Source organism: Drosophila serrata, unplaced genomic scaffold (genome assembly GCF_035046125.1).
Source record: "Drosophila serrata isolate PLE 108 unplaced genomic scaffold, ASM3504612v1 contig_100, whole genome shotgun sequence".
Lineage (NCBI taxonomy): Eukaryota > Metazoa > Arthropoda > Insecta > Diptera > Drosophilidae > Drosophila > Drosophila serrata.
The window spans coordinates 1527310-1544177 of NW_028256998.1; the positions used below are offsets into that span (position 1 = coordinate 1527310).

The 16868-nt window shown below is 34.2% G+C and overlaps 1 protein-coding gene across 1 annotated transcript; it reads left to right on the plus strand.

The window, feature by feature from the left end:
• The first annotated feature begins 854 nt into the window (after positions 1–854).
• On the plus strand, positions 855–16475 carry mol (dual oxidase maturation factor 1 mol). The gene is made up of 7 exons (XM_020954676.2): positions 855–1111; positions 6316–6514; positions 6810–6867; positions 6947–7081; positions 14667–15098; positions 15168–15762; positions 15836–16475. The coding sequence occupies exons 2-7, from the start codon at positions 6350–6352 to the stop codon at positions 15876–15878; spliced, it is 1428 nt and encodes a 475-aa protein (XP_020810335.2). The 5' UTR covers positions 855–1111; positions 6316–6349; the 3' UTR covers positions 15879–16475.
• Positions 16476–16868: the final 393 nt, after the last annotated feature.

Consider the following 16868-nt stretch of genomic DNA (forward strand, 5'->3'; position numbering starts at 1 on the left):
TGGCCGGTATTTAATATATAGATATAAGTTAAATACTGAAATTTAAGTGGATATTATTCCAAAGACCTATTCTAAGGACAATACAATTTTGAAGTATACTTCCTTCCAAGTGAAATTATGTACATCAAGAAAAATACCATAAGAAAATAAAGTAAAATAAACTTCACCTCAACCTTATTTTTGATTACTTCACATAGCAGGTGCTTTCATACTCTGGATCAATGATTGTAATAATTTATTTGCTAATTTTCTGATTAAAAGTCTGAGGCCATTCTCAAGATGAACTAGTTGGCCGTTCGAAAGTAAGTTATAGTAGTATCAGACCCTGATCAGGAATAGCCCTCGTATATATTGTACATATATTAAATTGTATGTGTGTGTGTGTGTGGCCCAAGTTCCCTTTCAAGTTTTTGTTCGCTGATTTTCTGACTGCTTCATAAATTCACACTCACTTAGGCTGCAATTAGCGGCAGTTCAAAAAAGCTTCCATTGTACAGTGGAAAACTTATTGGAGTTTAGACTAAAAACTTTATCTACACCTCTGATGTATATAAATTATATTTACCAGTGCTCTAGAATTTTATAAATTTTAAGATTAAACTTGAAAAGTTGTAAGTTAAGCACTGGTTAAATTATAAAAATTAAAACTGTATTGAGCTTTTTAGCTAATGACATTGATTGTTACCCTCCAATAAAAACATCACCTGCACAATATCAAGTTTACTAACCTATGATATGTTAAAATATTGTTATAAAAAGATTATTCAAATTCTATTATTTATTTCCCACATCCATTATTATCCATTCCACTGTACATCGCACAGAGCTTTCGCTCTCGGCGATCTTTTGTTGAGCGCTCACCGCACAGCAGCGCTCAGTTCGCTAACGACGAGCTCTTGAAACGGACGCAGAAGTGGATGCCGCCGCCGCGCACGCGCAGCCAATAAATCGCAGCAACAACGAAGTGTGTTTTGTGTTTGTGTGCTTTTGTTTTGTGTTATGCCATGCACAACGCTTGGTCGTAAAAGCAGAGAAAACCAAAAAAAATCGAAAACCCCAAACAAAATAAGTTTGCCGGATCGAAAAACCCACTTCTTATAATTTGAAAACGGTAAAACAACGTCGAAAAGATGGCTGACCATCTAAGTTACTTGTATTTATAAAACGGTTTTAAACCCAAACATAATGTGATGAAAATCGGCTATATAAAATATAATTAAAACAATTAAAGCAAAAACTAATTATTTGCAATAATCTTAAAATTAAAAAATACCACTTGGTTGCCATTAAATTTGGCAATTCAGGGGCTTACGTAAAAAGAAGTGCGAAGGGCTGTGAATTAATTTAAATAGCAAAGTTTCTGTGAAGTACAATACATGACCTCAAATAATTTCCGAATTGAATAATAACAGAAAATTAGACAAAGTCTCTGCAGTCCTATATTTAGCTAAGAGTTCAATATAATAGTTTTATTTAATTAACTGAGATTATGCTTAGTTTTAATTATTTTGCTTAATTGTGATAGCTTTAATAGGTTTGGATTCAAACTTCTGACGCAGATCTGGAATATATAAGCTTTGTTACCAGAAGATTTGTTTATTTAACATGATTTTTCAGAGAGAATATTGAAGAAAACAAAACAAAAAAAAAAAAATATTTAATATTTGAAATATTTATATAAAATCGAGGGCAACAGTTTCTATATTTAATTTATGTTCATAAATTAGTTTTTTTTACAAAGTCTCAAAGTGGCTCAAATCAATCAACATGGTTGCCAAAACATAAAATGGAACAAATTCTATAAATAAACAATAATGAAGCAATTACAATTTGTTGAAGAACTTCTGAAGAGAGAGCCGCCTTGTTCGAGTGGGCGTGAGTGTCAGTGTAAGAGAGCAAGTGTGTGGTTTGAAGCGGGAAAAAAAACGTGCACGTTTTGTTGGTAATTTCGTATGCACATTTTTACCGCTGCTCGCTTACTCAACACTTTGCTTTGTTTCTCCTCTCTTTTTTCCCACCCTGTACTTTTATCGCTTGCCCTTTGGCCGATGCATTCGTATGCGTGCTTGTGGGTGTGCATCAGGTTGATTTCTGTGATGCGTTTTAAGTCTGTGTTCATGCCACGGGATTACTTCATCTGCCGTTTCATTTCCTATATGGCATTGCCAGATGATTCAACGCCAAACTGACCAGCGCAAAAAATACACAAGCTAGCAGCAAAAAAATACAAAAATAAAAAAATTGCACGAAAAAGCCGGTTGAAGGCAACTCTTACATATTTACACGCACCAGCGCTCATTTAACACACGCTGCCACCACACCAACAATAACTACTACCACAACTACAATAAAAACAACACACATATAGCAACGAAAGCAAAAGCAACAAGGCGACACAAAAACCTGTCGCTGTTGTTGTTTTTCACCTTTTTTAAAAGACATTTGCAGAGGTTTCAGCTGCGTGTTGATTATGTCAATTTCATGTTTGCTTCATTTCCTCAAACGCAGTCAGGGAGAGAGAAAAGAGAAGAAACAAGAGAGTGAGATAACGGTAAGGAGAGCGAAGGTAAATTCACTTTCGTTGGACTTGAAAATAAAAGCTGCACCCAGCCAGGTATTCAGACAAGGGGGGAGTGGGGGCTCAGCTGAAAGCTCGGAATGAGAGCAGGTGAGAGTGAGAGTACGCACAGCAAGTGGGCTGCAGCTTGGATGCTGTTGGTGATGCTGCTGCCGTTACTGTTGCTGTGTCACTTGCTATTATGAACAGTGTGCTTAAGATATTTAAAATCTGTATCTCTATCTTTATAAAGATGCAGATAAAAATGTTATTTCAAAACCATACACATTCAAAAATACTTTTGAACTCTAACCAATGTCACATTTGTCAGGTTTTTAATTCTTCGTGATAAATTCGAAAAGGAGGAACACATAGTTAATCTTTAGCTCCCTGTTTTAATTTTGGGCTAAACCAATATTTTGTCCCAGACTGTTGAACCTTATCAAAACAATGCTGTAACCACTGTAACTTGGTAACTTGCAAAAAAAATCATCTGTGAAGATCGTTGTAACGACAAAATTAATACGATCAACGAGGGTGGCGACATCTATTTATAGCTGAAGAAATTGAATATTTCGTGATAGAAAACATAATTGTCTTTAACCAAAATCCATAATCTAGGATTACTGCAGTGTCTTATTTGTAGAACTTAAATCTAAAAAAAAAAAAAATACCTTAAAATATGGGAGTTGCGTTGGGTTTTTGTGTTTTTTCAGTAATATTTGCTACCCGTCACTGTTTTAGAATAATATAAATAAATATAAAATATTAAATACAGACTGATGAAATGGATGAATTAAGAATAGAGAAAATGTAAACTATCCCTCAAACTGTTAATGATTTTAAATGAACTATAATATTATTTAAAGCTTAAAAATTGAAATTTTGAATGTGCATTTTTTATTATGTCTAGTGTAAGGGAGACACAATACTAATATTAATACAAAACTGTCACAGAATTTAAATAGATTTAAAATTATTAAAATTTCCATATATATTTTACAGTATTTTAAAACTTTCTTTATAATATTGTGTCTATAATTTTTGAATAATTAAAAAATTCTTGCTTTGCATTTATTCTAGACATATTTATTTTGAAATAGGTATATTTAATTAATTTAATTTATTTTGAAATAAGTATATTTAATACCATTAAAATTCACTTCGAATTTTGTGGCACCCGTATTTATTTTCTATTAAACTCTCTGTCTTAATGCCCCACTGTCCGTCATCGTCTATTGTTTTGCCGCGCCCGCTTTTCCGTATATATTAAATTTTGTTTTGTAACTGTAATGTCTGTTTTTCCCATTGTCCGGTTGTTGTTCCATTGTTGCTGTTGCGTCTGTATAGACTCAAAACGTACAGACATACACAAGTACTAGAGTAATGTGCTCAATGATTGCCACATGCAACGCCTTACGTTTTGGTGCCAAGTCCAGCGTTTTCAGTTTTTATTTTTTGCGGGCAAGTGCGCTAATAAAGCAACACGCGAGTCTCCGCGACCGAAACTCCCGGACGAAAAATATGCGAAGGTCAACCGGCAAAAAAAATAAATAAAAATAAAAATAAAAATAAATGAAAACAAACCCGAGAACTCCCCCAAATGGATTTTCGAACCTTTACTACATGCATGCTGCTTGAATTCTTTTTTTTGTGTGCTGTCACTTTGGCAAAAATTCTAATTATAAATGAAACAATTTATTACCGGGTTTTGTAGAAATAAAATGCGATTTATGTGCAAAGTCTGACTAGTCAAACCGGTTCTAGAACGGGGGTGCGGCGAGTCTGTAACAGGAAAATGCAATTGCTAGAAAAAAACATTTTTCTGGCGTTTTAAGAATTGCTGCAAATATGTGTAGACATAGAAATAAATAAAAGAACGAGAACGATTTGTTTAAATTAGTTGTAAATACATGAAAATACTTTTAGTGATAAGAATAAAATTTTTGATCATCTTATCACACAAAATGCCATTTGGTTTTAGTTACCTGAACCTTGAATATTATATTATATTTTAATGTGAGCAATAGAGTTTTATTTACTTTAAAAGTAGATAATAGTTTAGGGAATAATATAAATATTTTCAATGACTCTATTTTATTAATTGCAAAATGTTATATTCCTATTTATTTAAATAGTCAGTTAATAAGATTCTGTAATTAAACTTGAATGTGAACTGTGGGTATCGAAGTATTTATAATTATTTTAATCAATGAACCCATAATTATTTAAATTAAAAATAAATTTTTATTCAGAAATTTGATATAAAAATTAGATGACAGCTAAATAATTTAGTGACTAACCCGTATACCAAAAGTAAATAACAGTTATTTTGAATGCCGGTTTTTTCTTGACAAGTTTGGTAAGTGAACTTTAGAGCTTGATAAATGAGAACAAATGACAAATTGAATGTTTTACGATTCTTGTTGTTTGAATAAGTCCGAGATTATGAAAAATAACCGTTTAAAAAAGCGGATGTAAAAACAGTCCGAATGAAATAATTACGGAACTAGATAACTTCTTTAAAGCCCCCCCCCCACGGCTATAATATGATCGACGTGATCTGTTATTCTTCTGGCTCATTCTTTTCTGTGGGTTCGCTTACCTCTCAACTTTCACAAGCCAGAACTTATGGTTTGTGGGAAATTCCAACTGGAATATAATGAGGGTGAGCTTCAAGTCAATAAAAGCAGAATAAAAATCATACATCCGTGTGTAACACGTTGCGTATGCGCAATATCGTTATCCCATTGAGAGAGATATAACAAGTTTTTATTTAATTCGCAGCTTGAGGGGATTTAAGAGCAATAAGACTAGGAATGTATCTTAAAAAATTAATAAAGAAATATAATTTGGAAGATTTTTAAACCTAATAGCATTTTTAAACGATTTATTTATATTATTATATTGATTTTACCAAGAGTGCTATTTTTTGTAGCGGATCAATCAAATAAGTCTCGTTGCTAAGATCATCACTCACATATTCATAAGCATATCATTTGAGGTATTTAACAATTCGACACGATCGTGCTATTATTGTTTTCCACTTCTTCAATTTTATAGACACTTAATTATAACTTTTGCCTACGTCATTCCTTCAGAAGCAGAAGTCTGGCATCGAAGTGGCCGATGGTTTCTGGCTTTATTTTCAGTTGCCGCTTTGGTTTCTTAATTGTTCGGGCCCCTCACATGGCATCAGAAGATCTCGACGTAGCGTTTTATTGTTAATTTGTTTGTCGTTGGATCCGGTTCTAGGTCTTATTTCTGGTTTGTTGAGCTTTTATTTTTTTTTGAGGTTCCACACGAAATTTTGTAGAGCATTCAAATTAAATTCCTTTGTTTCAGTTTCAGTTTCCTAAAGAACGTAATTCCACACACATTGTGTGGATTACTTGGCTATTTCAGATTTTACATTTCCTGGTGGCACACACAGACAACGCCAAATGTACATTTATTTGCATATTTTGTTTACCAAATTAATTTTTGCTTTGAGCTGCCTGTCCTGTCACTTGACGCTGAAGTATCTGCTACCTAAAAGCTTAGTCACGAACTGCAGATACTCGGTATCTCCAAGATGCGAGATCCGATTTATCGGAGCTTTGCATGATTTTGCAATGCCAATCTTAATAATTGAGTGCTCTTTCCAAATTTCCACGCAGATGGATGTATCAATAAAATTAATTTTTTCATCGGTTTTGTTTGCTTTTTTATTACGATCATTTATTATTATTATTCATTTTGTGTGTATTTTTTTGTAGATATCAAGCGCCTTCATCGGCTACAGAAACCAGCATGAAAGGCTGGTTTGACGCGTTTCGAGACGATGGGGGACCAACGCTATACTCTTTCTCAAATCGGACGCCCGTCACCGGAGATGTGTCTATAGTGGCCGTATCCGTATTATTTGCCACATTTTATGTGGCATTTCTGGTCATATTCCCCGGTGTGCGAAAGCAGGTAATTATAATAATATAATATTAATAAAAATACAATGATTTTATAAATAATCCTAGTTATAGGGTGACTTAAAAGTAATTTAAATGCCATGCAAAAGAGAGAAAGGTTATATTTGAGATACAAATTCCTATTGATCTGTTTAATTGAATTGTATTAATTATTTCCACTTCTCCAACAAATGTCAGATTAAAGATACAAGCTAATGAGAGAGTTCTAAACAAACTCGTTTCAAGGGGTGCGCCTTGATTTTTAATTGAATTTGAATTTAAATGAAAATCCCTTTCTCGTTTTTCAGAAATTTACAACATTCTCGACAGTCACACTGAGTCTTTTCGTGGGCCTGGTCATACTAAGTGAGTAAAGTGACCTTCAAATCGAAGAATTATATACATACATACAATGTGGCTGAAACCTCGCGTTTCTTACCAACAGTTGCCCGTCTGGGATCCGCGTGGCATGTGGCACATGCAACTATCATCGCACCGTACAAAGCCTTCTCACGCGAGAAGCTCCCAGCTCGCATCGGCACCCACATTGGCCTCATGCATTGCAACGTGACGCTGACGGGTAAGTTTGCCAATCCAATCCAATTCAATCCAATCCAATCCGCCAACAAGTACGTACTTCTGCCGCGGATGAATGGGTTGTCATATTTGATTATATCGGAGACTCCGTTTGCGGTAGCCGGGCTTTAGTGTTTGGTTTTCTGCTTTTTTAAGATAGAGCTTGAATTTATTTAGTCTAAGCTGTGAGAAGGGGGTAGAGATAGTCGTGATGAGGTTTAGAAGTCGATAGCAGAAAAAAATAATGTTTGGCTTTATTTAGAATGTCACATAAATGAATATTCATCATAGGGCTGGCAGAAAATATCGAGAAATTGGAAGATATCTATTAAAGATCGATAATTCAAAGTATGTCCCTTAAATCAAAATAATAATATAATCCAAAAGGGTCCATTTAAGGTCAACTCAGTATCAACTCTATAAATTGATGTTCTGTATAATATATTAGATCAATGTTTTTATGTTACAATTTAAATAATTATTTTTCGAATATTTATACCCTTTGTACTATACTTTAGTTAGATGCTTGTAACGCTGTGAAGGAGTCATTTCCGACCCTATAAATCACATATATTATTGATCAGAATCAACAGACGAATCGTTCTAGATATGTCCGGCAAATATTAAATTTTTAAAAGGGTTACATCGTTAAAATTGTCAAAAATTTATAAAAATTTTCATTATTTTAAATTGTAAATTCAGTATGCAGATTTATAAAGCTTATAAAAACGAACATAGGAATGTTTTCCGAATTAAAATTAGTGCTGTTTTGGCTGAGTTATGATTTGTTTAAATCTTGATTTTTCGATAAAATTGTGATATAAAAATATCGATTCGAAGAATGCAAATATTTTCATATCTAATACTTATCCATGTCTGTTACGATTCTATAATTAAATTGCAAACTGCAAGTAAACTTAAACTTCGTCTTTCAAAAGCTAATTTTCTTTCTCGGTTTGGATAATATCAATATTTTTCGATATTTAAAAAATTCTTATATCAAAGTTTATTTTATTTTTTAAATAGGATATTGAGCCTAATATATTTATCCATTTTCTTATATTTGAGTTTTTCTCCTGATGTATAATCCAAATTCAGATAAACTTTCATCGAAAATCTAATTTGAATACATAGAGCAGTGTTTCACAAGGATTGTTAAAATTATAAAATCCGGGTTTAATTATGGTTATTAACTTAAATTATTATATTAAATATTAACTAAGCATAGTAGCTATTTTTTAAAATAACTATAGCTAGGATATGTGTAATTTATTAAAACTAATTAGCAAAAGGACAGTTTTTGACAGAAGTTTATGACCAACAGGATATTTTTTGAAAATATATATATATTTTATAAACAGATTCGAGCATTAAAGAATCTTAATCGAGATGTTAAATAATAAGTAAATTTCCCATTGCTATCCTAAACAAAAAATTTACGTCCAAAATTTTAATTAAGACATTCCCAAACATTTGAAGTTTAGGGCTTCGACTTGACTTAAGCTGTTGGCTAATTGATTTGAAAACTTGAGGCAGATCTTTTGGCGATAATTTTCCGTGCCGTTCGTTTTTGCTTGGCTATTAGACGCCGTGTGGGCGGTGACGTCAGCTGCGGTTGCTGCTGCTGCTGCTGCTGCTGTCGCTTTGTTTGCTGGCTGCTGCCAAGTGCCAAGTCAAGTTGCATGTCACGATTCTTGGCAACAATAGCTGCAGCAGCAGCAGCGGCAGCAACAACAAATTGAAATGCCACTCGACTCGCGCTCAGCCAGACACCTGCGGAAATATTCGATTCCAATAGCAAGCGCTCATCGAGGAGGCCTCTGTACACATATCTACATATGTATATCCGTTCGAACATATGGATATTCGTTTGACTATTTGCTCGCCCCACTCACTCTACTCACTCACTCACTGAGTTTGGGTCTTCGAAAAGGTGAAATGCTTTTGTGCTGGGCCCCAGCTGAATCAATTGGAATGCCAGTTTCGAGTCAACTCGAGCACGAATAATCCAAGCCATTCAATCCTATCATATACCCCCACTTACCGCCAATCTGGCCGCAATCAAATATGAGCAGTTACCTCCTAACCCTACCTGGCTTACTAACAATACATTTTTTTGGCTTTGCCATATTGGTAGATTAAACCTTATGGATGCCCTTTGGTGCTCCACAAGGAGTTCTTCATGGAAATCTATGTAAATGTTTGCTACTTTGGAAGTTGGGTAATTGAATTTTGAAAACATAATGGTCTTGATACAAAGTGTTTATAAATTTAAATGTCATTTTAAATGGTAGTTGAAGAAGGGAAAACTCCTAGAATATATATTAAACATTTGAAGACTTTCCGAAACCTATTTATTTCTCAAAGTGTAAGTCAAGTGCCTCGTATAGGTACACATATGTATATGCATTAATATATATTTACCCCTTTACCTTTACTCAAACTGCTGACTGTGGGCATTATGTCGGTTGCCATATTGGTTTAGACTAATACAGATTTTGTGAAGTGTGTTGTCTCACCCTTGGCAGTATAATTTCGGTAGCATTTTGCCAAAACTGTGCCTCACATGCTTCTATTCCACATTATTGTTATTTTGGCTTATGGGGTGGTGGGCGGATTGTGTTTTTGATGGCAAAAAGGGCAAATGTTGCTCAAGTTGACAGCTCCTGCTCCAAAGAGCACTTTTTGTTTTGGGTATAAATTTCGATTTTGAATAACATAATTGCGCACGTCAATTGGTGAGTGAGTGGTGGTTATGGTGACTTGAATCTAAGTCTCTGTCTAGCCTGGCAACTTAATTATTCACTCGTTATGAGTTGAGATTCAAAGTTGCTGATTTTTTCAAATCAAAAGTCAGACAAATGTCAAATTCGGGTGTCAAAATCCAAGTGCCATTGGTTAAAGTCAACAATTTAATGATGCTCTTTTTATAATAATGGCAAAGGTATTTTTTTTCCTTCATTTTTTGTTGTTGTCGTTTTTCTTTGTAGTTTTTTGGTTCAATCGACACTTAATTATACTTCATTATGACTTTTGTGCTCTACTATTATTTGTGCTGCATTTTTTTTTTGTTGAATGCAGCTTGGCATTTATTCGACTTTTCAATAGGTTATTATATGTACATCAACTTCCATTATTTATGACTTTGGAGGATGGGTGGAATAAGGGGAAGTACCTTTGATTCACTAGGTGTTTTTGATGAGTGTGATAGACATTTATCCTATGGATTCTATGAATTCGTTAAGGAAAGAAAAAGAAATATCAATGGGATGTAATTTAAATGAAAAGCTTACTTTTTGACGTTTTAAAAATGAATATTATTTATTATAAATATTTATTGATATTGAATTCAGGAAGAAGTAAATGTATGTATATATTTTAAGTACTACAGTACGGTCGTTTTTTTGAGTAAAATCGGTTGCTAAAAAACGAAGTTATTAGATAATAAAGTTCTATCTATCTATCTTTCTTCTATCTATCTATCTATCTATATATCTATCTATCTATCTATCTATCTATCTATCTATCTATCTATCTATCTATCTATCTATCTATCTATCTATCTATCTATCTATCTATCTATCTATCTATCTATCTATCTATCTATCTATCTATCTATCTATCTATCTATCTATCTATCTATCTATCTATCTATCTATCTATCTATCTATCTATCTATCTATCTATCTATCTATCTATCTATCTATCTATCTATCTATCTATCTATCTATCTATCTATCTATCTATCTATCTATCTATCTATCTATCTATCTATCTATCTTTCTATCTATCTATCTATCTATCTAACTATCTATCTATCTATCTATATATATATATCTATCCATCTAACTATATATTATCTATCTATCTATCTATCTATCTATCTATCTAACTATCTATCTATCTATATATATATCTATCTATCTATATATATATCTATCCATCTAACTATATATTATCTATCTATCTATCTATCTATCTATCTATCTATCTATCTATATCGCTTGCTATTATACTTAAGAAGGTTTAGTGAAGTATCAGAGCTTGGTTTCAAACTAGGACAAGTCCAATAAAATTTATTTTTTAAGTTTGCTATGTTATTTTTAAATCTTTTCCTCTTAGATCCAACTGATTGTTAAATTCAGTTCACTTATCCATGCTACTGACCATTTGATACCCATTCCACCCCTTTATATATTTATAAACCAATTTTATCCCAAACTTTATTTCTATATTTGTCTAAGCCTTTAGTTTTTCTATTATTGTATTTTTTGTTTATTTGTTTACTTCTTAATGGAGATGGACAGGGGCCATACGAGCGTTGTTTAAAGCTCATGACAGAAATGGAACGTTCATTTATTTTTTGCAGACACATGGCGGCTGTTGAACAGTGAACAAATTAGAAAAAAAGCGTTTCAGCACATTCATTGTCTCTATGCTGGGTTTGTGTCGTGTGTCGTGTGCCTCTTTCCACGGCAAAGTCATGATTAATTTAGGTTTTTTCTCTCGACTGTTGCTACTGCTGCCAAATTGTTTTTAGCTCATCAACATCGCACCTCTCACCTCTCACCACCGTGTCTGGTCTCGGCCCAAAGCAAGCACGAAAATCAGCATAATCATCACTTAAAAATATGAAAAAGCATAAAAATGCTTATATTTTTTCGTTTGTTGTCCATACTTAAGCGCGCGCTATCCCAACATCATCGTCATCCGCCTCAAGTATGGCAAACATTAATTTCGTATATGTAGATATGGTAATTTTTTTTGTTAATATTGATATTTTCGTATTTATCATTTATTTTCAATACAATAGCTGTGCGTAAGAAGTTTCAAGTTGGCGGAAGTTTGTTGAACAATCAGTCATTTCGATATAATAATAATGAAGTGTGTAATGGATTAATAATTTTGGTTTTAAAAGGGTATAAAATATTTCTGGATTTTCTTAGGTTGTCATCTTAAGTGATTGATTGTGGTTATCAGTATTAGTTCAAACTACAAAGTTTTGTATGATTTTCCTTATATTGTATATGTTTACTTATAAACAAATATCGATTTATAGATACTGTACCGATATTTGACGTGAAATTATATAAATTTATATGTTATCGTTTCGATATATGTATGTATGTATGAACATTAAATTGATATTCTCTTTGAAACATTAGATTAATATAGTAAAAATAAGAGATGAATAAATGTAATGACATTATTTTGAATATTATTCGATAATATCAGAATTCTAAACTTAAATTCGATATTCGAATCAATATCTAAAAAATCGATATGTCAAATTTGCGATATTTTCGATATGATATAAAATATTTTTTTTTAAAGAATTTAAACTCATTAATAATCGTTTTAGCAGAGTATTCCTTCTTCTACCATCAAATATAGTTTTCTTGTTAATTCGTTTATTTGTACCCAAAAATACTACTTTAGCCTTTGATGGATCAGTATCGGTGCAACTATAAACAGCGTTTAGATAAAATAAAAGCTCAGCTATTGCCATTCAAAGTTAATTTGGACCGGTTCAGCGGGCAGCATTTCCACGTTTACGAGCCCAGAGTGGAAACAAGTCTGTCCGGTCACCGCCAACTGGGAAATCATAACGATTGTCAGTTTAATGACTCCAAAATCGATCCACATGTGCGTATATGAGAGTGCGTACTCTTGTGCCTCAGGTCGGGGTTGCCATTTTCCGTGCAGTTTAAATCGAGTTCGAGAGGGGAGAACCAACCGGAGGCCAGGCCAAAACCTTGTCCCGAGTCGAAGGCCAGGCCCCCAAAAAGCACATAATATATATGACAACTTTTGACGATTTATGTAATTTTTACATTTTTATTTTTTATGTTCGCTTGTGTTGGCGCTCAGTTTGTAATTTGTAAGCTTGCTTCTACCAAAGGCAGCCAATTTTGGACATGAATTTAAGACCGCTTGCCGGCGTACATTTGTGGCATGAGTCATTCATATATCGAGGTATAAAACCATGAAGCGTGGGAATATCGGAAACTTTTGGCAGGGAAATTATAAAAACAAAACAATAATACTTTAGTGAAATTGGGATTTTATGTGGGACATTATTAAAGGAAAACTTTTTCAATATCCTAGTTACTATCAAGAATGTGGCTTAACAAATAAACATGCTTCATTTATTTTTACAAATTTAACGAATATTTATACATACAATGTTTTTCTAATTCGATCATATTTTAATCATGAGTGGTACAATTATCGATAGCAAATATCCATTATAATATATATAAATATACTTTTATTGCACCCTTACAACATTGCTTTACGTATCGACCTTTCCGTCAGATATCGACACAGTAACGATATATCGATATTTTCTGTCATCTCTATTTCGTAGCTTTTTAAATTAATAAAATTCTTCCACTTTGGGCTAGGGTTTTTATTCGCATTTAAGTTAATTTGCATATTTTGTCACTCTGTGTCAGTCTCCGCGGCAACGTGATCAGCTATAATATATCATTTTAATTTTTTTTTGCCGATGACGACCGCTTTTAACTCTTCGAAAGCCAAAACAACAAAAAAAATTAAAAGATTAATGGGATTTGCTAAAATGTTTAAGAGGTTTAAGAATTAAAAATTTATAAATGCGTTGGTTTATTGTGGGCAGAATAAGCTTTAATTTGCATTATGTTCCATTTATTATTTTTATGGATTTGGGAAAGGAAACCAAAATTGTGTGGAGTTCCCATTTAATGGGATTTCTCTTAACCATTTGCAAATTTTCTGAAAGTGTTCATTACTCACATTTATTTTATATTAAACATTTATGAGTCATACAATTCTAAACCGCAAAAGAGGTGTTTGTGTTTTTATTTTTGGTAGTGTTATGCGGAATTTGTGCAAAAGTGTCTATAAATTATGCAAATGTCTAAGCTTTTTGTTTATTTTTGTTTATTTTTTCCTGCTCACTCTTGCTTTAAGAGTTGTTGAAAAAAAACTTCAAAAAAATTAACCAAATGCAAAACGGGCCAAAAGCGCGTGCGCTGTAAACCGGAAAAACTGTTGACGAATGTTTATAAAATATGCAAGCAGCAAAAATGAAGTAAAAAGAGAAATATCACTTGTTGCACATTGATTATGCGACTTTGTTGTTGTTGGCGTTGCACTTTAAAGCCGCTCACTCCAATGTGTGTGTAAGGTTAGCTCGCTGAAGCCATTGACAATGAATTGCTCGATGAGTGAGAGGCATGGAAATCAACATATTACGCATACGCAGTGTGCCACTGCAACAAACATTTCCGGCTGCAACAGGAAATGATTATTATTTTTGTGTTTGTTACTTGTTTTTTGATTTTTGCTTGTAATTAATGTGAAGGCTAAGTGCGATTGAAGTGGTTATGGTTTTTTATTTTGTAATGAAAAGGTTCTCTTTGTGTTACAAAAAGGTTCCTGCCTTCAGTGGAGTGGCTGAGTCAAGTTTGACATGCCAAGTGGGTCTTAGAGTATTGATCTTATGCGATTCATGGGAAGTTCAATTATAAATTGAAAACAGGAAACATTACAATATATATTAGTTATTGAAATGTTTTATTTATTGAATCAATGCTTTTCTACAGCGATTCCCATTGGAAACTACACACCGCCGGACATAGACTACAATGAACGTTTTACCTGGGAAGGTGCCAATGACATGAGTGCCAACTATCGTCAGGCCCTGCAGCGTGGCCTGCCCTTTCCCATCCTGACCGTGGCGGAGTACTTTAGCCTGGGCCGTGAGGGCTTCTCCTGGGGTGGACAGTACCGGGCTGCCGGTTATTTTGCCAGCATCATGCTCTGGGCTTCGCTGGCCTCGTGGCTGCTGATGAACCTGCTGCTAATAGCTGTGCCCCGCTATGGAGCGTATATGAAGGCTCTGACTGGAGCTTTGCTGGTTTGCACCACCATTGGATACCATTGCCTGATGCCAAAGCGACCTTTGTGCATTCACCTGGAGGGCGGACGACTGGAGTTTCACTTTGGCTGGTGCTACTGGCTGGTTCTGGTGGCAGGTGAGTGATGTATAATTAATATATCAAACTATCCTTTGAACCTGGCTTAACATAATGCTCTTTTTTTAGGCATTCTCTGCTTCATAGTGGGTGTCCTGATCTCCATCATTGACCTGGTCTGGCCGCATACTTTCTCCACTGTTTTAGAGGTTTACTATGGCACTCCCTACGATCGTCATGTGATCCTGGAGGAGTCCAGCGATGTGCGTTATAGAAAACCAAGAAACAGTCGCGGCTTGGAGGATCCTCCCGGCCTGGGATCTCGTATCCTGCGACGCCTCAGCTCCAAGGCTCGGGACATGCAGCAGGGTGCAGCACCGCGTCGGGATAGTCCTGCCGGTGTGTCAGGCAGTGGAGGTGTGGAGAACAAGGCCTTCCAGTCGGATGCCCCCAAGAGTCCTTGGAGATATCCCTTCCGCAGGGCACAGCAGCATCAGCAGCAGCAGCAGCACTCGCATCCGCTGCACCAGCATCCGTTGCAGCAGCATCATCAGCACCACCAGCATCACCACCAGCAGCAGCTGCAATTTGTCGGTGGTTCGGTGGTGCAGCATCCCATGCATCATATGCAAAGGACAATGTCGCAGGACTCTGGTTCCAGCATCGCCTCGGCAGCTGTGCAAATCTCACCGCTGCACAAGCATGCCATGGCGCGAATGTTGCCGTAAGTTTAATGCCAAATTATATAATATTTATAATTATATTTTGTAACTAATAATATGTTAACCTTCTTGCAGTAATCCCCCCGTGGAACGTATTAGGGACATGGATCACTGGTGATTGCCATTGGACAAACCATAAAAATCAAACATTTTTATTGGGCTATCATAATTCTTGGACTTGACTAATTGGAAGTAATTTTTAAAAACCACTTGATGACAAAACAATTTGTGATAATTTCTTAATTTAAACAAAAGCAAATCCAGCACGACGTATAGAAGCAAACAAATTCAATAATAATATACAAGATCATATAATGTTGATATGAAGAACAACAATTATAAACCTAAATTATTATTAAAATCTATATATTTAAATGATAAATTATTTAGTACTAAGATAATCAATTATAATTACGATGAAATCATGTGAAAAAGTTTAAACAAATTTAGGAACCAATACGTTTTTTTTAGTGATGTTCATTTGTGATAAGACAATCCTGCCACACACGCGCACAGAAGCAGATACTTTTTAGGAGTTACGACAAGAACCAGATGTTTATGTTTAATGACTAATTTATTATTTTGTAATATGAATTCAATGCCAGTGTCTCTAATGATTAAGTCGAAAAATGTGTAAAATCTTTATAAGTTCTATATGTAAGCCTTTACGATGTCAAAGAAATTTGAAGACAAATGATGACGTAAAAAGAGAAAAGTGTGTTTAATTTATTGAGTGATTTCTGTGATATTATGGTGCTTTAGTTTGGGTTTAGTTATTTGCTAATAATTCAGTGTTTTTAGTGAAATTTAAGTGATATTTTTAAAGCATTTTTTTTAAAGCTTTCAGTTTCTTAGGATATAAATTTAATGCTTCATCTTTTTAGGTTTAGTTTTGTGGCTTAATGTTTCATATATGAAAACTTTACGATATTTTCAATATAAAATAGGGTGAGATTATTTTCCCGATATGTCATACATCACTTTTCCTCTCGTTATATGTAAGTCCCTAATGTAAACTTATTTTCCGCTTCATTTCGCAAAACTGCTCAAATAAATCAATTATCCCGGCATAGATTATGGCACATGAGAGACTAGGAGGCAGGGCAAG

Excerpts from the sequence above, each read along its gene's own strand:
- mol (XM_020954676.2), top strand. The coding sequence starts at position 6,350 with ATGAAAGGCTGGTTTGACGCGTTTCGAGACGATGGGGGACCAACGCTA. Across the intron at positions 7,082-14,666 it reads TTGCAACGTGACGCTGACGG|CGATTCCCATTGGAAACTAC; the intron begins GTAAGTTTGCCA and ends GCTTTTCTACAG. Across the intron at positions 15,099-15,167 it reads CTGGCTGGTTCTGGTGGCAG|GCATTCTCTGCTTCATAGTG; the intron begins GTGAGTGATGTA and ends CTCTTTTTTTAG.